The following is a 21183-nucleotide window of genomic DNA, read 5'->3' as shown; positions in this document are numbered from 1 at the left end:
TTTTCAATTTTTTCATATAAATGTGTTCAGTAATGGTGACTGATCAATCAGCCTTTTTCAGTAATTTAAAAATAACGATGTATACGTTTTTCGAAAATGATTTCAAAATATATAACGTAAAATATATATAATGTAAAATACTGTATTTAACAATGTGTTTCTTGCCACTTCTTCTCAATAAATCCCAACTTTTCCGAAGTAGTAGTAAAATCTTTGACAATTATAAGTTTTATTTTGACCTAGAGTATCGTAGATGATAAAGCTGCAAATAAATAAGTCTAAAGTCGTTTTTGGTTTGTCCAAAAAATGGTTTATGCCAAAGACGCACCTAACACAGGCGGACACGGTAACAGTAGATCCCTGCAGCAAATAGAACCCCCAGTACTCTTTCATATCGTCCTCGAGCTCCAACCGCCGCGTCATCGTCACCGGAACTAACTCCTGCATCAGCTCCGGAGGACCTGGCACCACGAACGCGTTGAACGTCGCATTGGACTTAACCACTTGTCTCTGTTGAAGATATTTTATGTTAAAAACGTTAAAAAATTATAAACAAAAGTATTAAATAGTGATAATGACCGTTTTGTGTGTCGTGTGAATCTGAAATCACGACTAAATCTTAGAGACTAAAAATAATACTAGATTATTATTTAAAAGCAAAGTAAAATTATTTGTGGTTCCAGTGAATTAAGTAGGAGATAATATCTTAATACCACAATAGAAATTAAAAATCTTCATTAAGGCGACACTAAATGCTAGCGACCTTGAGCTATATGAGTTCACGGCTGCCGGCCCGCGATTCATGTAACAAAATTTTCAAAATTCTTGCGTGATAATCGTAATATTTTAACAGGTGCAAATCTTAATATATATAAATCTCGTGTCACAATGTTTGTCCTCAATGGACTCCTAAACTAATGAACGGATTTCAATGGGGATTACTTCATGGAGTGCAGTTTAGTCCAACTTAAGAGATAGGATAGTTTTTATTCCGATTTGGGACCAATAATTATTTTTATTTCCAATATTTGTTTTGTTTGGACATATTTTCTGTGAGAGTATTTTTGACGCGCGGTTTGACAGTTCTGCTGTGAAACAATTTCATTATAACAACAAGGAGTATATTATTATGTTACAATGAAAAATTATTGACAAATTCATCAAAAACGGTATTTTATTTATTATGTACAGAACAACGTCCGTCTGGTCAGCTAGTAGTTTATATGTTTACAATTCTCATTATTGATTACTAAGCTGAATAAATTTACCTACACAAAAAAAGTACAAGCTATATAAATACCTTTTGAATTGCAATGAAAAGTGGTAGTTCAAAATAGCTCTGGAGTGTTAACTTATAACCAACAGCAAACATTAGAAACCTACAAATAAGCCTTAAGGGTATGTGTTATATGATAAAATAGTGTTCATAGCTCCAAATGGTGTAATTTCACAAATAAACTTGTCTAAAAATGCCTTGTTTGTGTGTTTTCTGCTTACCCTTCGCCTTAAAGCGCTATCATAAGTGAAAATTTGTTGAAGAACGCTGAACGATGAAATTCCCGACACTTTCTACCTTTTGGTCGAGAGATTACTGAACGTTAAAGTGTTCTAGAGCTGCGCGTATATACTTTCTGGATAGACGACAAATAGCTAATAAAGTCCTCGAATGGCGACCACGTCCCGGAAGACGTAGTGTTGGTAGGCTACCAGATGGACAGACGATCATTTCAAGATCGCCGGTCCTGCGCTGCCCTCATCCAACCATAGGGTTTCACTTTATTAGTTTTACGATCAGGCACCCTTTTGCAATTACTATTATACAACGTTACTATTTTTAAAAGAGCGCAAACAATTTCGTCAGAGTTTGATGCTGCCGTAAGACATTTGTTTCTTAAGTGGTGGTTTAAGTGACATGAAATATCATCATAAAGCAATCAATTTTTATGTAACACAGACGTAGTCGCTATGGATCTTATGAGAAAGCTCATGGTCGTTCAGAGGATAATGGATGCTCGGAGTTTCCCTGCGAGATCAATCAGAACTGAGGAGATCCGTAGAAGAATCAAATTCACAGTCATGGCCCCGATGATTGCAAAACTGAAGTGGCAGAGGGCTGGACACGTAGCTTAAATGACAGATAGCCATTGTGGCAGTAAAGTCCTCAAATGGCGACCACGTACACGATGACGCAGCGTTGTAAGGATACCCACCACATGTACTGGTGATCGGGATCGCCGGTATAGGATGGATGAGGGCAGCGCAGGACCGATCGTCATGGCGATCTTTGGGGGAGGCTTTTGTCAGGCTGTGGACGTCTTCCGGCTGAAATGATGACGTAAGAGATAACTAAGAGTGAGATTTGTTCCCAGAACGCATGCGCCCAGTCTTCGTTCTAATCACGTACAATCACCGAGTTTCATAGACATTCTACGTAAATAAAATATCGCAATTGTGTTTAAACAATATGTTATGTTTTTAAAGTGATAACCCTCACTACTAGGATTAATACGAAAAAAAAATTTGAAAAACAGCCACAACCTGAGAGTTGAACAAAGCAAACATAATTTTATAACAAGGCGGTACTCGAACGGTTAGCTCAGTTGGTTAGAGCACCGGTACGGAACGCCGGAGGTCGTGGGTTCGAATCACGCATCGTTCATAAAATTTTGTTTTTCAAATTTTATTTGTAAATTGTGTTTAATATAATAATTCGAATTCATTTTTTTTTTGTTTTTGATTAGTTTTAATTTACGAACTATAATTAGTTATTATTTTATATATCTTTAAAGCGACGTTTCCAAATGGCCCAACGGAAGACCAGCTCTGGTTTTCAAACCAGCAAACATGCTGATTTGGGACCACTTTGTGACGTATAGAAAATAATATTCTTCAATTTTGTTCACGTTTAATTTTTTAAGATTTAATTTTTAATTCTTTTGTATTTAGATGTACTGTACCCACTTTATTGACATGAATTTCCCAGCAGACCCTAGTTGGATTTGAATTTCAAATCAAATCAAATCAAAATCACTTTATTAATATAGGTCACGGAAATTACACTTATGAATGTCAAAAAAATATTTTTCTTATTGAATCTACCGCTACTTTGTAAAAGGTTGAGCTAATGAGAAGAAGTAGCAAGAAACTCATTGCCACTCTTTTATTTCTGACCAGGTAAGGATGATTGTGGACAAAGTCGAAGCCCAAGGCTAGTTCACGTAGTCTAGACGCTATCATAGCACTCGAACGCTTATCGTAATAGATTACATTTAATAATCCCGATATTTGAGCTCATAGATGAATACAACAACTACTAATAATTAATGTTTATACAAAAGTTCTACTTTTTTCCAATGTGTCTTCGAATGAATCTCTCGTAACACATGAAGAGTCACAGGATCGCTATAAATCTTTTCGGTAGGTGTACGAACTCTTTTCAAGGCACCGACTTCGTTTCCGAAACACGAACGAACTTGTACAGGAGGTCTATTACCAAAATTGAAAGCCGAAGTTTCGGTCCGAAACGAAAGAACGACGAACTTCGAATTAAATCCTATTACCAAAGTACTTCGGATCCGAATAGTGCGGATGGATTTCGTTTCAGTACTATGGTTACATAGCCATAAAAAGTGAGGTTGTTGTTACGATCATAATAATGTTAAACAACGAAAAAGTAAATGTCAAGTGAATTTGGGAATAAGGTAAAGACAAAATGTCTTATAGCGAACTTCGTATCGATCTTCGGATTCGAAACACTTTCGTAATAGGAAAATGTACGATCCGTCAACCGAATCTTCGTATTTCGATTTTGGTAATAGGGCTCCAGTTCGTTTCGCGTGGTAAAAATGCATTTGAAGACCGCACAGGGACGCCACACATCCAGACAGTGAGGATTATTTTTATTTATTATTTATACTATTAATTATTTACAAAAATAATCTAAAGCTAACATAGTCCCACAGAAGTGTTTGAACAGTTTGTCTGCAGGATTATATGAACATGATTTTATATGAGTGTAATTAACAAATATTGATAAAAATATTGTGTTGTAATACAGTGTTGACAATAAATATTTCTTAAGTTTAGTTTTAAATTTTCTTTTACTGGTTTCTAGTCGAATGTCCTCAGACAAGCTGTTTAATAAATAGGGCAGGCGTTTTTACAAAGACCTATCACCGCAGTAGTTATTGATTCTAGGTACTTCAAACTTACCAGCGGATATCGACCGAATATCGTGAATTTTTTTTGGTTTCTTCGTCCATTATTAGGACAGACAAAGGGTTCAAGCCCATACAGCCGTATTCATTATTTAATAATTAATTTGTCAAAGCCTTGCAAAGATGCAAGATTTTTACAAACTTGTTCTTTCTAAAAAACGTAGAATAGCACGAGGAATAAATCACTTTAATGATGTTTGTTTCGTTACGACAAAGAAGTATAACTTCTTGCGTGCATACATAAGTACACACACAGTTTTTTTTTAATGTTACATTTAACTGGACGCAAACAGGAGCGTATAAGCGGCATTAAGTGTAAATAAACTTAATCGTTATCGAAGTATGGTATCTAAATATTAGGAGTCAATTACATCTGATACGCTCGTCGACAGCGATCGCGTGATGCTCGACCGATAAATTATTATCTGAACATATTACACAATGATAGACTGTTACTAGGCCTACAGATACTTATGGCCTTTGTCAATAATAATAATAATATAACATAATATTGTCGTGCATCAACGTACATGACGAGAGTTGTCAAACTTCAAGGCATTGATAATTTCAACAGCTCCGTCAGCAATACTCGTAGCTTTAGCGTAAAAGTGTCTGCTTTAGACGCTGTAGACCCGGGTTCGGTACACCTACCAGTGTATGGATTTTTTTGGGTTTTGTAAAGTTAATGGAAATTTCTCGTAAGTTCAGGATCAAATCGAATAGAAAAAATGGGATGGAAAATGTGTAAGCAGGATAAAAATAATTAAAAGAATTTTCTAGTACAATTTAAATTTAAAGATGGAATGGGAGAATCATTTTGAAAATAGAACAGATCCGGGAGTATATAAGCCTTACTAAGCGTGGCCTACGATGCTACGGCAGTTCTAGTTCTGAATCGAAAGTGTAAAGAAGAAAAGAAGAAGTAGTGACAAGTGGAAGTGTTCCAAGAAGAAGAAGATAGAAGAGACTTAGTGTTCGGTGCGGTGTGACGCGTTGAAGGTACCGCCGCCCACAAGAGGAACAGCGGCAGACCGGCGAAGTGCAAGTTCAGAAAAAGTGAACGCAAATAAAGACTCGTTCCTATACGCGGAGTAATATTGCCAATCCCTGACCCACTCTCGTGTCAATATTGACACTTTTACACAAATTATCTTGCCCCAAACTAGGCATAGCCTGTACTATGGGTACAAGACAACGATATATTTAATACAATATACTTACTTAAACATACATAAATACATATAAACATCCATGACTCGGAAACAAACATCCATATTCATCATATAAATGATTGCACCTATACTGAAGCAATTCAACTATATACTGAAATATAGAATCATTGAGAGGGAAATTGAAAGAAATTAACATCTTGACTGTTGCTTCTCAATATATTCTTGATAATGTAATGTATGTTCATAGGCACATAAGTGAATTTGCTAATTCATAACCATAATGTTAACACCAGGAACAGACGTAAACTTATAATGCCTACTACTCGGCAAAGTCGAGTTAGTAAGTCTTTTATGGGGCGATGTATATGCTTTTACAACAAGATCCCAGAAAATGTTCAAAACAAGAGTATTACGTTATTCAAAATAATTGTTAAAGAACGTTTGTGTGGTAAAGGTTACTATAAAATAAATGACTTTCTTAACGATACCACAAATTGGGAATGGAGCGACCGCTCTCAGCTTATTAAATAATAAGTTTAATTGTACAATATTACGTTGTAAACATATTTTTTTTATGAAAACCCGCTGAGTTTGTTGCGCCTATTATTCTCAGGTCTGAGGCATTCGTTTTGTAATGGCTGGTAGTTTTTGACTTTCAAAAGGTGATGTCACATCCTATTTTGAATTAAAATATTTGAATTTGAATTGAATAGAAGTAAGATATTTACTAAGGAACCGACTTCAAATAGATTGTGTTAATTTTTAGTAATATTGAGTTAAACTGTATCGTATATGTAATAATAAATAATAAATTAAAGTCAACTCCATTCAACTAAATTAAATTAGTATTTACATTTCAAATTATGCTTTTTTTCCACTACCTATGCATTGTTATTTTATAGTTTTAATATTTCACTTCTATCAGAACCCCTTTGGTTTTTGAGTGTTTTTTATGAAAATAAGGGATGAGACGATCAAGACTTAAGCTGATGGTATTTTATACGCCCTGCCCATTACTATGCAGTGCCGCTCAGGATTCTTGAAAAACCCCAAAAATTCTGAGTGGCACTACAACTGCGCTCGTCACCTTGAGACATAAGATGTTAGGTTTCATTTGCCCAGTAATTTCACTAGGCGCCCTTCAGGCCGTAACACAGTAATGCTTACACATTACTGCTTCACGGCAGAAATAGGCGCCGTTGTGGTACCCATAATCTAGCCGGCATCCTGTGCAAAGGAGCCTCCCACTGGTATATGCGCTACATACATTTATAAAATTTCAAATGTAGAAGAAAAGCTTTTTTTTTTATTTTTATAAAATATGTTTGTGCTATTTTACTGTGGAGTAGCTATCTCGTTCGTAGCCAACCTTGAGCACAATGCCGTGTCAAGGAGACTTATTCCACCATCTTCCTTACTTCGTACGGAACTTTCTTACTGTTAACTGATAAAGAGTTAATTTATGTAGAGCCCTGAATGTGCAGCTATATAATGCTTATTCTTAAAAGTATTTCAATCAGAACTCAGCCAACATGTAAAATTTCAGATCCTGTCAGCTGTGCTTTCACTAAATTTCACCTTCGCACACCACAAAGAAGAATATCGTCCCACCATCTGGATGTGTGGCATTCCTGGCGGTTTTCAAGGAAATTTCTTTCACGTACAACCTTTACAAACCAAGTTTTCATTGTGTGGAGTTTCGGGATGATACGACATGGGTGCCTTCAAAAAAAGCACGTACATTTTCCTTACAGGCCGGCAACGCTCCCGTGATTCCTCTGGTGTTCCAAAGGGAATGTGAGCGGCATCACTTAACACCAGGTGACCCATACGATCCTCCACTTTCATAAAAAAAAGAAAGCTTAACAGATTCCAAATATGTAAAAACCTCCTTCTGAGGTTCACAAGTTATATGCCTTATTTTTGAAGTGAAAACTCTGACTTTTCAAATTTGTGATTTTCTTTTTAATAATCTTGTTTAACTTTGACTACATAATATGTATATGACATGTATGTTATGTGTAGATGCTAATACAATGTAACAATGAAATATTATGTGCTGTAATCTTAGAATTTTATTATTATATAATGACGTGAAGGTAATGTAATTTGCATGCCCTTTTTAGGTAATGTGTTAATTAGTTTAGGATTTTTTTGTTAAATTGTACACAAAAAGTAAATTGTAAACAACCTGGGCATTAAAAAAAAATAAAAAAATAAAATTATTTTAATTTCTGAATATAATATATATAAAATTATTTCTTATTGATAACGGGTCACATCAAATCTTAAATAAACACATTAACGTCATCTATCAACAACAAAGTAGTTCTAATTAATTACTCTATAATAATTATCTATGTTCATTTATCGATTGTCTGTGAGTGATTAACTGAATAACGGTTTATTATTAGTATAGGCAAAGAATATATAATATTACAAGTAGTATAGGACAAATAATTGTTTTATTTCATACTATTAACCTCGCATTGATGAAGTTTTTAATTATTTGAAAGTTAAGAAAAAAATGAGCTCTTTTAAAACCACCGACAATTCCCTCAATATTTATTACAACAGCCTAGACCAGGGGTGCTCAAGCTTGAACTGCTGTCGATACCTCAAAATTGTTAGACTACGATCGATCGGCTCTGAGAGGCTTTAAGTATGTGTGATGAAGGATTGTCGTCTAGGTAGAGTGTCACGATGACATTTTTAGTCAAGGTAAGTGTAGGTCTGCTCTTAAATGTCAATGAAAAAACTCATAATTATTCAAAATTGCGAGTTTATTCGTTCTTACAAAAAAACGCATATTTCATAAGATGGTACGTAATTACCGATTTTAGTTACCTAAAACAAAACCTGTGAATAATTCTATATTGGATTTTGTTCTCGAGATCGACTCAAAAAGCACTCGAACGACCTTTTGATCACCTCTGGTATCAAAGTCACTAATATATTTAGATAATCTGTGGTAATCATAAGTTTTGTAATAAAAAATGTTGTTACTCGTATTCACTGTTCATATTCTAGTACCTACTGTCGAGATCTTACTATCGAGGTCAACTATAATAGTAGTTTTAATTAATTAATTGATCATAATATTAAGTTCTCGACATATGCGGCATGATACGGCGAATTTTTCAGTTAAATTTTGATACTAAAATGATATAAAATATTTTAAAGCTATTTCCCACTTCCCGTTGCTGTAAATTCACGATTTTGTAACAAACATTTACAAAGGAAATTGAAGAAAAAAACCAAACAAATTTGCTGTACACATTTGACGTACAGTAAAAAACTAGAATCACAATCACGCTCAAAAATTGTCTGAAGCAAAATTGTTTTCGTTTAATTGTGCTTCGACCGCGCTTTGAATACAACGGCACGCAATAACAAAATGCTCAGTGTTTTGATCACTTTGCTAAATACATACATTTCAATTGCTAAAACAAAATGTTCTTGCCTCTTTTTCGTGTCCGAGTTTCTAATGAGGGTATGATTATAGAGTTTGAACATTAGTGCCACGAAATAAGGTCCAAATGTTTTGAGTTTTTTTAGTATCAATTCCGCCAATATTTGTCTTCAAACAACTCGACACGTGTTTCGCCTCTATACGAGGCATCCTCAGAAGATGTTGACACGCCAAACTCTGGCACGAGACACGGCAGAGTCTCGTATATATATAATTATAGATTTCCGCAAAGTAACTCCTACTTCAATATTTTTTTTACGCTAATCTATATGTGTATACAACGCCGTTCGGACATTTTTTGACGACCTTTTAATAGGCGATTGGGAGTCTAGTTGTATGTCAATGCTGTCAACATAAAAATTTTGCAATTCTAAAATTATTAGTACATACATGCAGGTATCGAATAGTTTCGCACTCACATAGGTTCTACCTTGAGGATATTTTGATAAATAAATTATGGTTATTAATATATGTACACACCTAAGACCTACCTGGCACCAAGTCGGCGATATCTTACTATCTATAAGTCTCATGTCTGTCATACTCATAGGATACATCTGGCTTGAAAAAACACGGTATCTGCAACAATTAAAGTCATTTATTTTATCAAATATAAATTTTGATCACATTTTTTTAAAACTGGTTCATCATTATCATCACTCAGCTGGATAAAGGCCTCCCCCAAAGATTTCCACGACGATCGGTCCTGCGCTGCCCTCATCCAACGTATTCCGGTGATCCAAGTCACCAGTACATCTTGTGGGTATCCTACCAACGCTGCGTCTTCGAGTATGCGGTCGCCAATCCAGGACTTTACTGCCCCAATGGCTATCTGTCACTTAAGCTACGTGCCCAGCCCTCTGCCACTTTAGTTTTGCAATCATCTGGGCTATGACGGTGATTTTGGTTCTCCTACGTATCTTTTCATTTCTGATACGATCTCGCAGGGAAACTCCGAGCATCAATTAGCGACCACGTCTGTGTTCCATAAAAATTGATTGCTTTCGGATAATAGAGCTAATAAAGTGATAACCCTCATTTCTGATAATAATTACACAAATTAAATTTAAAAACAAAATTTATAAACGATGCGGTACTCTGAGAGTTGAACAAGACATATACAAGATTTAGTCAACTTTACGTCACTGGAACGGTTGGCTCAGTGGAAGAGCACTCGCACGGAACGCGAGAGGTCGCGGGTTCGAGTACCGCATCTTTCTTAAATTTTGTTCATAAATGTCATTTGTGTATTGTGTACTTGTGTAATAAGACATAGTATGATATATATAACTATAATATAGCCTAGCCAATTTAATAAAACTTTTAAATTATAGAGACATCTTCTGGACATAGGCTGGGACTACATAATAAGTATGCCCTTTAAACTATTAATGTATTTTTAAATACTCAGGGACTGCGCATATCAAATCAAATCAAATCAAAATCAGTTTATTCACGAAGGTCACGGAAATGACACTTATGAATTTAAAAAAAAATATATATTTATCTTATTGAATCTACTGCTACTTCGTAAAGGGTTGAGCTAATGAGAAGAAGTAGCAAGAAACTCATTGCCACTCTTTTATATCAAGATTTACATTTAAGTTCATCGATTTACAAATCATTTCAAATTACAATATAATATGTAAAATGTAAAATGATGCAACAGACACACTCAAACGTCAAATAGTCAATGTCTTACACGAGTAAGTCAAAAAAGTAAATGTAAATTAATACAAAAGTTATTGAGTACAGTAGCTGCATCATCCACATACACGATAAATAAATAAAGGTATTCTGTGAGCATTTTATAAACGATTATAAATAAATAAATATGTGTATATCCATACATATATATACACACAATAACTTTTAAGAATCTGAAACCGAGTCTCCGGTAACAGGATCATCCTGCCACCACAAGCAGCGCCCGTTCACGAGCATGACGCATGAGCCAGCCATCGCCTCCCTCAACCATATTTTAGGGAAGGGGACGACCCGTCCCATGTCGCCGCCACAAGCAGTGACAGTTAAGCGAAAATGATGAAACCAGTTTCGAGAACTCTATAAGAATAGTAAAAACAAGGATGCCAATAAATATGATTAATAAATAATCAGTAAATAAAGCAAGGCAATAATTATTCCATCTGTATTATAATATAGTCAGTAATCTATATAATTGCCATATTAATTATTATAAATTGAACTACATCTTTCAAAGAATACAATAAATAGTCACGTATTTACGTTTCTTGCTGTTCTATATAGATAAATGTAATATCTTTCTTAGTATAATACGTTGGATGAGGGCAGCGCAGGACCGCTCGATGTGGCGATCTTTGGGGGAGGCCTTTGTCTAGCAGTGGACGTCTTCCGGCTGAAATGAAATATTTTTCTTTAGAATGGGAGGTATTAAAATTCAATTAAACTCTGATGTTATTGTTCTGTTTTATCTTATTATGGAATGGGAGGACAAGCGAGAGTACAGGTCACCTACCAAGAGATTACCGCCTTTTATTCTGATTTGTATAACCAGAGGAATCACAAGAAAATTGCCAGCCTTTAAGTCGATTTTTTCGAAGATACCAATTTCGTATAAAAGATAGTCCACAGCTTAATTGTGCGTTGAACAAAATCTCTTGAAAACAGTATTGTGTTGGTGAATATCGGTATATAGTTCAGTAATTAGTGTAAGTCGAGATTCCATCCATGCAAAAGTGCATTTAATTAATACTCTTTCGGTTTTTTTTCTGACAATATAAACTAATTAAGCTGTGATAATAAAAGCCTTTTTGATCACTGCAGATTAAACAAACATGTATATACCAAAGGAATTAATGACTAGAAGAAGATCGCGGAAAGGATCGCACACCTCGTAACATCTTTAGAGACAATTCCTCTCTAAGTCCAATAAGTCCAAACATCAAAAGCCTTACCTCATATATAATGGTATGAATATAAACAAAGACGGAAGAATTATCATAAAGGCGAGGAGACGACATAGTCTGATAGGTCCTTTGCAGCATGTCTTAGTTCGTAAGCTGGTCTGGCGATTGTAGGGTCTGGGTATTGCCGCTGAAACAATTAGAAGTGCTCATAAAACAGACCTATGTGGCGCGTAGACAGCAACGCCACGCCGCCGCACAGTTGCCGCACCGTCAGTATTTATCTCAATGTTAGTACCCTGTAGGCATCCCTCACATAACCTTATTACATTGTTAATGAAATAAATTAAGAAAATTTTCAAAATTGTAACGTTAATCTACAGTTAAAATATGATAAATGAAATGAATGTTTTTTCTATACATCACAAAGTGGTCTCAGCTCAGCATGGTTGTTGGTTTGAAAAACAGCGCTGATATTCCATTGGGCATTTTGGTGACTTATATTGTGATTTAGATTGAGCTTTTGAGAACCGTCATCCGTGTAAAAATAGTGAAGAATTTTTCCTACGAGAGGTTAATATATGCTTAATGGAGGAGATAAATAAAGAAACGTTTATAAGCAAACGTAGGTAAGTTAAAAAGTTTAAATTTATTTTCCTTATGGAATTTCGACATGGCTAGCTATATACTGCTACAGCAGTAGAGCAGGTTAGTAAGCACAGTCGGCAGTGGTGTGACGGTGGGGTAGCGGTGCGGCAGCGCTCCATCTATATAAATACCTTCTAATGGCACTAATTCTTGAGGGTCCATCGTAAAGTGTTCATCACGATTAACAAATCAAGTCCAGTTATTAAATAGATATCCTTTAGGTTTTGTTAAATGTTTTCTCTTCCAACCTGAAACAAAATAAAAAAACCATTAAAGTACAAGAAGGATTCCGCACCATGAAACAAGATATAACACTAATTATATCTTGTCATTACGTTTGTTTAAGTTGCATTTTAGTTTTAATAACATAGCGGCCATTTTGAAATGCGCCATTTTGGTTTTTATTATTCGAGTCTACCCTGCATCTAATGATAAGAAAATTCGATAAAATACTGGTGTACTTGGTATCAGATTAGGAATTAATATAAAACATAAAAAATCATAACGTAAATCTTATTATGTCTACTAGGTCCAGTTAGTACCTACTACATCTTGGGCGAAGTATACGCTTTTGTAACAATTGTTAAAAACATTACATGAATTTAAATTATATTTTACAGAAAAATGTTTCCGAATTGATACGCAAAGGTAAAGAACAAAAGTTAAAAGAAATAAATAGACGCGAAGCGAAGATTCATGTCTACTTGTGCCTCTACAATTCTCTCATCATTATTTACATTTTATTCAAACCCTTTTCTTAAAAAAAAATCGAACAATTTTGATTCATTTTTCAAATTTCTGTGAAATGTCTAGTGTGACGTTTACGCGAGTTCAAATCTTTTCCCCTTAACAAAGTCAAACAGAATGTAAATACTACGTAATAAGAGGTGGGACTGCCTACATAAAAATTGAAATATAGTTTAGTATGAAACGTGCAGTGATTTGACATAAGATTGAAATAGTAGTAATTACAGTACGGCGATTCGCGTCGAAGTATTATCCGGCTAAGTTTGAAAGCGAATAGTTGCTAAAAACGTCCCCTACGTTTTTTTCCTTTTTTAAAAAGAATATAGCCGTCATCTGTCAATCTATCAATGACTTCACGTTTCAAACAATCGAGTGAATCACTGTTTTCCTAAAAGAGTTTCGCTAGGCTGAACAAAGTGACCGTTGTTCCTAAACAAATTTTTACTTTAAAATGGCAAAAGGACATAAATACATGGTATCCTAAATATATGAAGTTAACAGCCTATATCTACGAATAATTTCGCATCGAATGGCCATAGTTTCTAGAGTTTACCTACGCTTCAAATAAAAGTCGATAATTATATGGATACGTAAATACATTTCTAAGCTATTGCTAATGGCCTGTTAGACTTAATGACCAATTAACTGTTTAATAATAGGTAAATCGAATCTTGTTTATGATACAATTTACAATATTCGATTTACAACTGGCTATTGTTCGCTTTCTGTTTATCTATAAACTAGTAGTTGCCCGTTGCACTCACAACTAAAGGTTTTGTCTCAATAAAATGCTAAAGCAGGGATTTTTATTTTATTTATTTATTTATACTATTAATCATTTACAGAAAGAATCTTAAAAGCTAACATAGTCCCGCAAAACTGTTTGGACAGTTTGTCTGCAGGATCAAATCTCTTGTAATACATTAATTCTTATTAGAACATTCATTTTATACAAGTGTAATTAACAAATATTGATAAAAAATATAATAAAAATGTCATTTTAATTTTAAGGCAGTGTTGACAATAAATATTTCTTAAGTTTAGTTTTAAATTTTCTTTTACTGGTTTGTAGTAGGATGTCCTCAGGCAAGCTGTTTAATAGATAAGGTAGGCGTTTTTTCAAAGTCCTATCTCCGTAGGAGTTATTGTTTCTGGGAACCTCGAACTTACCAGCGGTCATCAACCGAGTATCTTGGTTATGCATAATTGGGTTATGTTCTTGATTGCCATGATTGTTAATGGCTAATAAGTACTTATGTTTTAAGCTTACTGGCAATACTTTACATATTTTAAATAATTTTCTATAATCATTTTTACAATTATAACAATAAGGATAACAGAGAGAGTTATCATACTGAAACATGCAGGGCAAGCCATTCAGCCATTAAGTTGGCATGGCGACATCCAATTCTGCACAGACACACGCCAAGAAAGGGAAAATATTAGGAAAACGAAAAATTTTTATGTTTATAACTTGAATTTCCTGTTCTACGATTCAAGAACTCCTGATAGAACAATATACAACTAGACGTCTAGATATTATAATTTCGACAAAAGGTTATCAGCAATTTTCGGGTAGCTTATAGCTTGACTTGAAACCAATTGCATTTACTTTCTCGAAATTGATTCTTTGGAATTATTTTTATGTTAGTATTTTTAGAAGGAAACAACATTCAGTTTCAACATTATTTATTAATAGCAATTATATTTAAGTATTTCACAAAATACTTTCAAGGTTAGTTGGCGTAACTAGATAACAAAAAAAGCATGTATTCCATTCAGCCATATCATTAGAAACTAAGAATAATAGCGAATGTAAATCGATGACATAAGCGTTCCAATTTTCGCTGCTCAGCAAAAAAAAAAACTAAAAATTCACACTTCAACTTTTTTGTATGAAAAACAATGAAACGCTTCAACAAAGTTGATAAATAATTACAAAATAATTAAATTCGAAATAAATTGTAAATAATAATAATAAATCGAAATAAATAGGAACATTCATTATTGCCATTGCGTTTCTGATCTTTTGAAGTGAAAACTTCTATAGTATCATTATGATTTGAAAGCCGATGAAACGTAAAAGCGCGACAATAAAAAGAGACAAAGTTAAAAATATAAAAATATAACTTCATAAGATATAACGTGGGAGAAAATGAGATGAGTCATTTTACAGTGTTTTGGTACCAGGCGATCATAGCTAAAGAAGAGATGTCATGTATGACGCGAGTATACCTTAATATATTCTGACGTCATGCTCGCGTACTACGTAGTACTACATAGACACCAGAAGGACATAAATATGGTAGCGGTGATAGTAATGTCTTTCATAGCGGTTGAAATCTTGTGTCATCCTAGCAACATGTACCAGGTTTCACTTCTGATATGTGTACTTTGTGCGCATGTAATTTTATTTTTGAAACGATACTTTTTTGTGGCCTTGTTACAATAATTTGATAATTCTTGACGATGATATAGTGCTGTTAGGTATGATTTGATCTTTCTTATTGCAGTTGTCAACGGAAGGAGTTTCAGTTGATAAAAGAGGGACGTGAGTACGGGGAAAATTACCATTTTAACGCCGAAATGTTTAAACACCTCTTAAAATAGTCGAATAGATAGAAAACAATAAAACAGAGACAATAATTTTCAATACTTTTCCTGGTGGAATGACGCTGGTTGCTTGAGCGCGGGGAGGGGCGCTGGTGTGGGACACGACTTGCGTCGATACTCTGGCTCCTTCTCATGTCCAAGTTAGGTCAGTTGGTGCTTGGGCTGCTGCTTCGACTGCCGAAGACATCAAGCGTCGCAAATCAGTGAGTTATGACTCACTGAGACCGACATACGGCAAGGCAGAAAGATGTATGCATCTTTATGCCGTTTGGTGTCGAGACACTTGGCCCTTAGTACCCAGAGGCGCGGTGGATGTACAAAGTTCGTGCCTCAATAAGGCTACTGGAAACCCAAGCGCTGGCAGCTATTTCGGTCAACGGATCAGCCTAGCTATCCAACGCGGAAATGTTGCCAGTATTCTTGGTACGCTTCCCCGTAATTGTATTTTAACTATGTGTAATCATTGCATTGTAAATATTGTTATAAGATTTGTTTTGTTTGAATAAATTTCTTGATTTAATATTCTTAAGTGTAATTTATGAACCTAAATAAAAAAATGATCATTGACTTTGATTGGCAGACCGATACGTAGTTATCACGTCTGAGTTCACGTATTTATCATACTAGCAGAGTAGAGCGATAAACGCGCAAATCGTATGTAACTAGCTACTTATCTCTTCAGGTCTGGATGTATGTGTTTTAATCAAGTTATTCCGGGTGAATTATTTAATTTATATGTTGGGATGATATGGCGCCGTCCACAGATGTTATGGTGACATTATATTTTAATATATTGCCACACTTACATAGTCCGAGCGCGTATCCTCAGATACTTCGGACATGTCACGCGAAGTGGAGAGCATGCCATAGAGAGACTAGTTGTTCAGAAAAGGGTCAACGGCAGTAGGTCAAGAGGACGCTCCCTTCAACACATGTGCCAGAGAAGCAACAGCCAGGGATAACTCGCGTAGAATCGTTCCTCGTTCGACGTGACCACGACTGCTCTGTCAAGAGTAATCTAAAGTATAATTATAAAGTATAGTCTATACCTACTCAATAATTATGAAACGTTTCAATGACGACAAGTAACGAAGTTTCAAAAATAATAAAGGTCCAAAAGTCTTAATGAGAATAAAGTTTATGCAAACCTAAAAGTCTATCAACCCGCCACGGACAAATATCATTGTACAGGCTGACGAGCAAAGTGAACCAATAGTGTGTAAGCACTGGACACTGCTAGACTGGTGTGATGCCTAAAACAACGCTAACAAAAGACAGCGAAAAGTCTCCCTTCGCTTTCACTTGCCAAGGCACACACTCTTTTACTTTGCTATATTTGCACCCGGCCTAAACCCATAATAGGACTTGGTACAGCCGGACAATCGGAGGTTTCTGTGGACACCTCGAACCAATAGGTTCTGCGTCGCACTCGGTACGGTCAAGACGATACCATACCATCGAATATGCTCCGATACCAGACCGCGTCCGATGGTTCGGTCGTACCAAATTCGATCATGTATTTAGGCGTTTACTCTCGCGAGTAAATACCTAATAAATAAGTGGAGTATAGATCCTAGTCTGGGTGTTTCCAGAACGATATAACATGTCATTGTATGTCATGTCAACGTATCTTTAATAAAAGTACTGTGAAGAAATTATTAGAAAAAAGGCAATATAAACATAACATACGTATGGGCATAAACGCTTTGCCCTTTTTATTGGACGAAAAGACAAAAAAAAAGTCGGTTTTAGTGTTTTTTCTAATGTTTGGTGAAATTAAGATAATATTACAAGCTGAATAAATAGATTAGGAAAGGAAGAATGCGAGCAAACACTTGTACAGATAATAATTATTTAAACAGCTCGGAGGATATAAAAACAAATATTTTTCTGCAACACCGCGATAGCAAATTATCGCAAAATTCTTTATTTAATAATTTTATGCCTAGTTTTTAACAGTGTGCTATCAGTAAACCGATTCTATCTGCATTAGGGCTGTCAACCATAACATTATAAAACTTTGGACTGGATTCAAGGTTCCTATAATAAAAAATAACCCTTACATGCTTAATTCTTTGTCCGTTTGTCAAAACGAATATAAATGCAAATGTGTTTATCATCTATAATAGCATAACATATGTTTTGTTCAAAGGATCCAAGGATTTTCAAATCACTTATTGAATTACAAAAACTGCCACATGTTCGAAAATATATTGGAAAGAACCTTAGACTTGAAAACAACGGCGCAATAACTCGGTGGACCGATTTATAAAATTAAATTACAATTATTAAATTGACTGAAGGCTCCATTCCCAAAGAGTGGTTTACGTCCTTTACCACATAAACGCTTTATCATAAACAAATCTTTTGAATTTCGCTACATATTTGTCTTGTTTTTGCTGGGATTTTATTGTGAAAACATAGATTTATATCGCCAAACTTAAGACTTACTTACGGACTTAACTCATTAGTAGGCATAACAGCTGTATGTTTGTTCTTGGTTAACATTATGATTATCACAGATTTCAAAATAGTCTTCGTGGTATGGCTAAATCCAAATATTTTTACATTCTATAAATCAGCACCCAGCAATCACTCACCACCTTCTGTTACTGTAGAATACGCAAGCCGTTTAGATCTTTCGGAATCGAATCCATACCGAGTATCAGTGCTAGGCGAGGCAACCAACAAGATAATCGGCCGGAGGGGATGCGATCTGTTCGCCTCATGAAAGGCTCACGTAGTTTCAGATATTCCCATCTACACTTTTTACTCTTGGGTATCTATAGAGTACGACTTTTAAGAATTGATGTAGACTCTGAAATCTGAGTCATCAAAGTGAAATTTGTTGTTTAATCAATACGAAACCCTTGAACGTCATACTCTCAGTGCCAGATTAACGACGTACGTAGTAAGAGTCGCTATTGCTACTGGCCCCGCGAGAAAGGAGGCCCAACATATTTCAACCCACTAATCTCTGCCTGAGGGTAATTTTTGATCGAAACTTATTAGGATAAGGGGATAAACAATTTGTTATAACATAACAAATTATATCGTCATGTAACAAAGTATATATATTTTTATAACATAACAAATTGTTTAGATTTGCAAGAGCGACATCTCAAGTCAATTTACTAATATGCAAATGTTGGGGTTGAGCAGGATATCAACTGTAAAGTAGATCCAGTAGATGAAGCCACAACCTGAGAGTTGAACAAAGTATACAAGATTTATCAACGATACGTGACTTGAACGGTTGGCGCAGTAGGAAAGAGCGCTCACACGGAACGCGAGAGGTCGCGGGTTCGAGTCCGGCATCGTGGATGTGGTAAATTGAATTTACTTGATGTCACAAATACGTGAAACTCAGACAAGTCAGACACTTGGTAAAATTCTATTTCTAATATAAATCAAGGGCTCTTTGAAAATATTTCTACGGGCCCCGCGCTTGCTGCATCCGGCACTGCATACTCTCACCCTATAACCTCGTATGTCAGTGGGCTGCATGCGTTCGCTGGCTGTATCTTATAAACCGCAATATTTCGATAGGTATATTTTTACTGTGTGTGTATATTGCTGTTGGCGTCATAACAACTAATGATAAAACCAAGATGGCGGATTCCAAAATGGCCGCCATGGAAACAAAATTGTTTCATTTAAAAAAAGTATTTAAATGTACGAAGTATTAATATATCTTGTTTCATGGTACAGAACCTTGCATGTGGAAATCTCATTCACACTTAACCGGTTTTATAAATATTTGTAATTGGTAACATTATATTCTGCGTGATTTAAATGCAAATAAACCGTGCTACAACAACAAATTGCTTACCGACGCGACTTTAGTAAAGAAAGATTCTTAATACCTCTGTTCGTACACATACAAATTACATTTGTATTGTGTGTAAGTTTACTGATTTTTCCAAATGTAAGGCCGTTTAAATCATTCTTTTATAATCTCTATCATATAGAATATAACCTCTAAGAATGGATAGATGGGAGATGAAAATTCATATAATGAAATGTATTTGCCAGTTGTAAACAGATTTATATTAGTTATATTTTAATATATTATGTCAACATAGACATTGTTCGTTTCTATTATACTTAATTATTATACATATTATGTATGTGCTGTCACGTGTCAGCCCTAGCTAACTGGGCACGTGTAGAAGGTATTTAGCAGATAAATACTAATTGAATAATAGAATCGGCTATTTTCACATTATCATGCTATTAAGTATATAAACCTATGACAATCGTAATTTACAATTATTTTATTAGTACCTTATTTTTATTGTTTTATATCAAACCGCCAACTGAGTGGTAGACAATTATACGATGATACGACCTGTATAGCCGAGTGGTTATCGATCCTACCTACTAAGCTAGAGGTCCCGGGTTCGAATCCCGGTAGGTGCAAGCATTTATATGATGAATGTTTGTTTCCGAGTCATGGATATAGATATGTATGTTAATGTGTATGTTTATAAGTATATATTTATGTATGTTTAAGTAAGTATATTGTATTAAATATATCGTTGTGTTGCAACCCATAACACAGGCTATATGCATAATTTGGGGCAAGATAGTTTTTGTAAAAAGTGTGTCAATATTATTATTATTAATTATGAACCACTCAGCTAACGGGCTCATTGTATCTTAGGGTTCACATCATGTTAAGTAAGTAACCACCGCCGCCCACGCTATTTTGCACCACTGAATTTCATATCAGCCCGAAGACGTCCACTGCTGGACAAAGGTCTCCCCCTAAGATCTCCACGACGATCGGTCCTGCGGCATCATCCCACCTATTCCGACTTTCGACTTCGTTGGTCCATCTTGCGGGGAATGCCTACAACTACCACTTTGACGTCATCACGAACGGGCCCGACTCGCCCGGATTAAGTACCACATTCGATACAGAAAACCGGCGTGAAGTAGCGGCTTAGTGCCGCTATGTTTTGCATAGGTTAGTGTTGAGGACCGGAGCCAATTCCCCTCGTCTCTCCACCAGAATATGTCAGCGACCCTCAAAGAGTCTTACCCCAAGAGGGTACCGGCTCTGCGAATCCCTGCGCATTCTCGGTCCAGCCACCCGTCGTATTCTGGGAAGGGCAAAGAACTGAAAACTTTCGAGGACAAATGAGACAACAATACCACGGCACACAACTGTGGACTTTTGTAACATCAGGGGAATCCAATCCAATTTAAACGCCATCATCCAGCACACATACATATTGTTTTATTTTAAAGCTAATGTAGTTTTTTAATAAGGAACATTTTCTTCTTTTATGTTGCATAAGAAAGATATACAAAACAGTGTTACTATTAATTTACTAAATTAAATCTCTGAAGGGGAAATAAATACGATAAACATAACTCAAATTGTTGCTCCATTTCCAGAAAATGCATTATTTGTACAAACA

At 35.3% G+C, this 21183-nt stretch overlaps 1 protein-coding gene across 1 annotated transcript in view; it reads right to left on the bottom strand.

The window, feature by feature from the left end:
• The window catches only part of LOC126968377 (uncharacterized), a 49733-nt gene that overhangs the window by 27623 nt on the left and 927 nt on the right, over positions 1–21183 (bottom strand). The window contains exons 2-5 of the mRNA XM_050813370.1: positions 12526–12642; positions 11798–11936; positions 9353–9440; positions 329–510 (exon numbers count right to left, since the gene is read on the bottom strand). Coding sequence (XP_050669327.1) covers positions 329–510; positions 9353–9440; positions 11798–11936; positions 12526–12556 — 440 coding nt within the window. The 5' untranslated portion in view covers positions 12557–12642. The remainder of the gene's footprint in view (positions 1–328; positions 511–9352; positions 9441–11797; positions 11937–12525; positions 12643–21183) is intronic.

This window comes from Leptidea sinapis, chromosome 15 (assembly GCF_905404315.1).
Source record: "Leptidea sinapis chromosome 15, ilLepSina1.1, whole genome shotgun sequence".
In the NCBI taxonomy this organism is placed as follows: Eukaryota; Metazoa; Arthropoda; class Insecta; order Lepidoptera; family Pieridae; genus Leptidea; species Leptidea sinapis.
Note: the sequence above shows the minus strand (reverse complement) of the source record. Positions and strands in the feature narration are given on the sequence as shown.